The sequence below is a fragment of the Triticum dicoccoides genome, chromosome 7B (genome assembly GCF_002162155.2).
Source record: "Triticum dicoccoides isolate Atlit2015 ecotype Zavitan chromosome 7B, WEW_v2.0, whole genome shotgun sequence".
NCBI classification, from domain to species: Eukaryota; Viridiplantae; Streptophyta; class Magnoliopsida; order Poales; family Poaceae; genus Triticum; species Triticum dicoccoides.
In genome coordinates this window covers 692,861,792-692,865,428 of record NC_041393.1, presented here as the reverse complement: position 1 = coordinate 692,865,428, position 3,637 = coordinate 692,861,792, and the positions used below count along the sequence as shown (strand labels likewise).

The following is a 3,637-nucleotide window of genomic DNA, read 5'->3' as shown; positions in this document are numbered from 1 at the left end:
CCATGGCTCTGCGGCTAAAACATGCTTGGCCCAAGCCCATTTGGCCCAAGTTTACATCAGATCTCCGAATTTGTTATGGGAGCAGCGGCCCTAACATGCAGCGCTTGAAGATCAGCAAAAAAAAAGGTTCGCCAAGATTAGTACGATATCTAACGGCCACGGACATCCAAAACAGGCATCCAATGGTTTGAAACGGTAATGGTCTGAGAGGGCTCGGTTAGTGCTCAGTTTTAATGTCTTAAAATGTTCACAATGTCCCTACTTTACTAATGTCACTTCATTATTAGGGCTCCCTTAGCTACACCTTCCTTTTGCAAGGTATGTTGTGTGGTTATGTTTTCCGTGATTGTGTCGCTACATGAATATGTTTTCGAGAATGGATGCAACGGTTGTATTATTATCTCAACGAGAAAGACAAAATAATGAAGCTGTTAGCTAGTACACTTTTTCCAACCAGTGATGACACAATGTTTGATATATTTCACTGATGGTTTCTGTTGTCTCTTTCTGCAGCATGCTCTTCGTCCTCCTTTTCCTTTGCATGTTTTACATTCGCTATTTGAATCATATGTGTCTCTATGTTACTAAGATAACTATCATTACAACAGTTAAGTTAAGAAGTACATGTACTTTGTTTGGGTCTGGCTGTGTACTTCATTGCCTGTGTTGTTTGACACATTCACTGCCTGCACTAACTGAACAGATTGGTAACAGCCAATGAAAATACCTCCAAATGCAAGGCAACTAAAGCCCAATCCAAGACAGGCAATGATGAAACGAGCAGCCCACTAACAAAAAAAAAGAATTATCAAACAAGTGAAAATGGTGCAGCGAAGCGCGCGTTACCCTCTAGTACGAACATATTCATGCGACGGATGTTGAAAATATGAGCAATTTATCATATGGTTTAATTAATAGAAATAGTAGATAAAACATGACCACAGTAACAAAGACAAGACAAGTCATGCAATCTAAAAGAGAGTAGGCGAATAGCATCTGAAGTTGTGAACTTCAATAGAGCATATCTAGAACAGATGCTAGAACAAAAAACTTAGCATGATCTCAAACAAAAAAGATATGAACACACACTGAGCAATGGCAGTTGCATTGGCGCTGGCGTTGGCGTTGTTGCCCATGTCGTCGAAGAGGTTGTCGGCGTCAGGGAAGAAGTCGTCGTCGGGGAAGTGAATGTCAGCGTTTGTTCCACCCATTATGAAGAGTTCAGTAGGCGTGCAGAGCACTACCCACAAATGATCATCGCCATTCTCCCGTACAGGACTCAAAGAGGTGGGGTTTCAGATGCCTACTGTGCCGACTTGTGGTGCACGCCGGAAAGCTGGGATGGAGAAGATTGTAGTAGTAGCTCTATGCTCGGGAACTCGGTGGTGTGATGCAAGTGTTGTCTGGTGTGCTTCTCTGGAGAGGAGCGACCTCTTTTTTATAGGCACAGGAGGAGGCGAACTGGCATTGAAGAGAGATGAAACAAAGAGACGGGAGGCGAACCAAACATGCAACATCCGAAGGGGGCAGTGTCCGTATTCAATCTTCACTATAGCAAAAACTTTTCAGCTCCCATGTGACCTTTAGTATACCAGTCGTGCATCGCTAAAATTTAGACAACGACTCGTTTCCGCGGCGCGGGGCGTCATGCCGAGGTGAGGCGGGTGGCGGACAACGAGCGCGCGTATATGTCTCTCCTCTTCTCATGCTCATACATGTGTGGGGAAACAATCTCCCTTATAATAAGGAGGCCCAACTCCTACTAAGCTAGCAGTATGGGACTAAGGTACGATTTATTAGGAATTATGAGAATGGCTATTGGGATGGCCCAAAACAGACCAAATTCCAGCAACAGATCCAACCATTTCATTCATGACCAATTGAGATGGTGATACAAGATTAAAAATTCCAAAAGCTAGCGCATAACAGATGTTGGTTGCAGCAACATTTCTTCAAGTCTCGAAAGGAAATTCTCCTAGCAAGCGTGGAGCAACGGAATGTCCGCATACGGGCCGTTGAGCACCCCATTGGCGATGACACTGTATGCCTTCTCCGTCATGTGAACCTGGTCCCAGTTGGCGAACCTGGACGGGTCACGGCAAACCTTTGCGTTCTGATCGCACCCACGGCCGGTGCCGTAGGGGCCGTTGCCACCACAACACGCCACCAGGGGGTCGTCGATGCCATGCCTCTTAGGGTTCCTGAAAAACTCCATGGCGGCGCCATAGTAGTCGGCGTAGATGACCTTCACGCCAGGGTTGCGAGACCTGAGCCGGCCGACCTCCTGCCTCAACAGTTGGTTGTGCTTCTGGGAGAACGTATTGTACCACTTGAGGCAGCCGAATTGGTCATAGTCGGCAGACTTGTTAGTCTTGTGCCCACTCAGGTAAATCGGGACACACCCGATGGGGAAGTTTCCAGGAACAAGGATCGTCTTGGCACCGAGGTTGATCACCTCCTGGACGCCGGAGCCTATGCGGGCGATGATGTCGGGCATGTACTTATAGGGCGTGTCACGGCTGCGCTGGCGATCGTAGAACCAGAAGTTGTAGTCGTTGCCACCGATCTCGCCAAAGATGATGAGGGACTCGCTGAGGAGACGTTTGGTTGCAGCTGATTAATCACACACAAAAAGAGGAATTAGCTGACTAATGCAGGAAGAAACATGTGATATATGGTAAGGACGATGCATGAATGTATGCCCCTATATTTTGTTGCATGAGTACGTACCTTTTCCAGGAGCTATCCGTGCGAGCACTGCCTTGAAGGAACCGAGCTCCCAGTCGAGGCACCAGTGCGGCATACTGAAGTTATACCTTTTACTGTAGTAGTCCGGGCTCAGGGCAATAGAGCCTAACACGGCGAAGTTGGCACCGGTCCGGAACTGCCCCGTCTTCTCCTCGGGCCCGCTCGGTGGGAGCAGTGGCAGCCCCAACGCTTGCGCTGACACACACACCAAATTCAGAAATCGAGCACGAGTGAAGTACACCTGCGTGCGTACGTGCACTTACCGTAGAAGTCCACAATGAGACGCCCGTCTGAGCAGCGGCCCGTGGGACGGTGGAAGTAGGTCCCTCCATAAGGGGGGCTCCACATCGAACCTGGGTGGAAGTTGCCCGTGTCGATGATGGAGTCGCCGAATGCGAAGATGCGCTTGAAGCAGCCGCACGACCCTAGATCAGCGTTCAGCAGCAGGACGGCAAAGACCAAGAGGAGGGCCAATGAGGGACTCCCCATTTTAGAGAAAAAAGGCTAGACGCTAGCGTCTTCAGACTAGAAGTGTTGCAGATCTACTTTTGGTTTTGTATTCCAGATGAGTCCTTTGCTTCCCTTTTATAGCACATTTTATAGGGTTGAGCGTGTATCAAGATGAATCAGATATTATTAATATATTTTTAGCAGGGTGTGTGAAGATATCACAATGGTTTGTGCATGGTGAAGATATCATAATTAACATATGAATCACTTACTAGTGCAGTGTTTCTGCAATTAAATTGGTGTGTTATCTTACTACACCACAACATTTCCCTGGAATTAAATTTGTGGGCATTGTGACAAAATATCTATCACTTGTATACAAATGCAATATTTGTCAAAGATAAGATTTGGCCTTGAAGGCATTAATTCATGCAATATA

General features: G+C 47.1%; 1 protein-coding gene across 1 annotated transcript; it reads right to left on the bottom strand.

Annotated features, from left to right (window-relative positions):
- Positions 1 to 1,778: 1,778 nt before the first annotated feature.
- Positions 1,779 to 3,299, bottom strand: LOC119339126 (GDSL esterase/lipase At1g28580-like). Its single transcript, XM_037611282.1, has 3 exons — positions 3,012 to 3,299; positions 2,731 to 2,943; positions 1,779 to 2,613 (listed from the first exon to the last, which is right to left on the bottom strand). Exons 1-3 carry the CDS (start codon positions 3,235 to 3,237, stop codon positions 1,976 to 1,978), a joined length of 1,077 nt encoding a protein of 358 aa, XP_037467179.1. The 5' UTR covers positions 3,238 to 3,299; the 3' UTR covers positions 1,779 to 1,975.
- Positions 3,300 to 3,637: the final 338 nt, after the last annotated feature.

Coding starts and splice junctions, on each gene's coding strand:
- LOC119339126 (XM_037611282.1), bottom strand. CDS start 3,237: ATGGGGAGTCCCTCATTGGCCCTCCTCTTGGTCTTTGCCGTCCTGCTG. Junction 2,944..3,011: donor TCTCATTGTGGACTTCTACG/GTAAGTGCACGT, acceptor TGTGTGTGTCAG/CGCAAGCGTTGGGGCTGCCA. Junction 2,614..2,730: donor ACGGATAGCTCCTGGAAAAG/GTACGTACTCAT, acceptor GTGATTAATCAG/CTGCAACCAAACGTCTCCTC.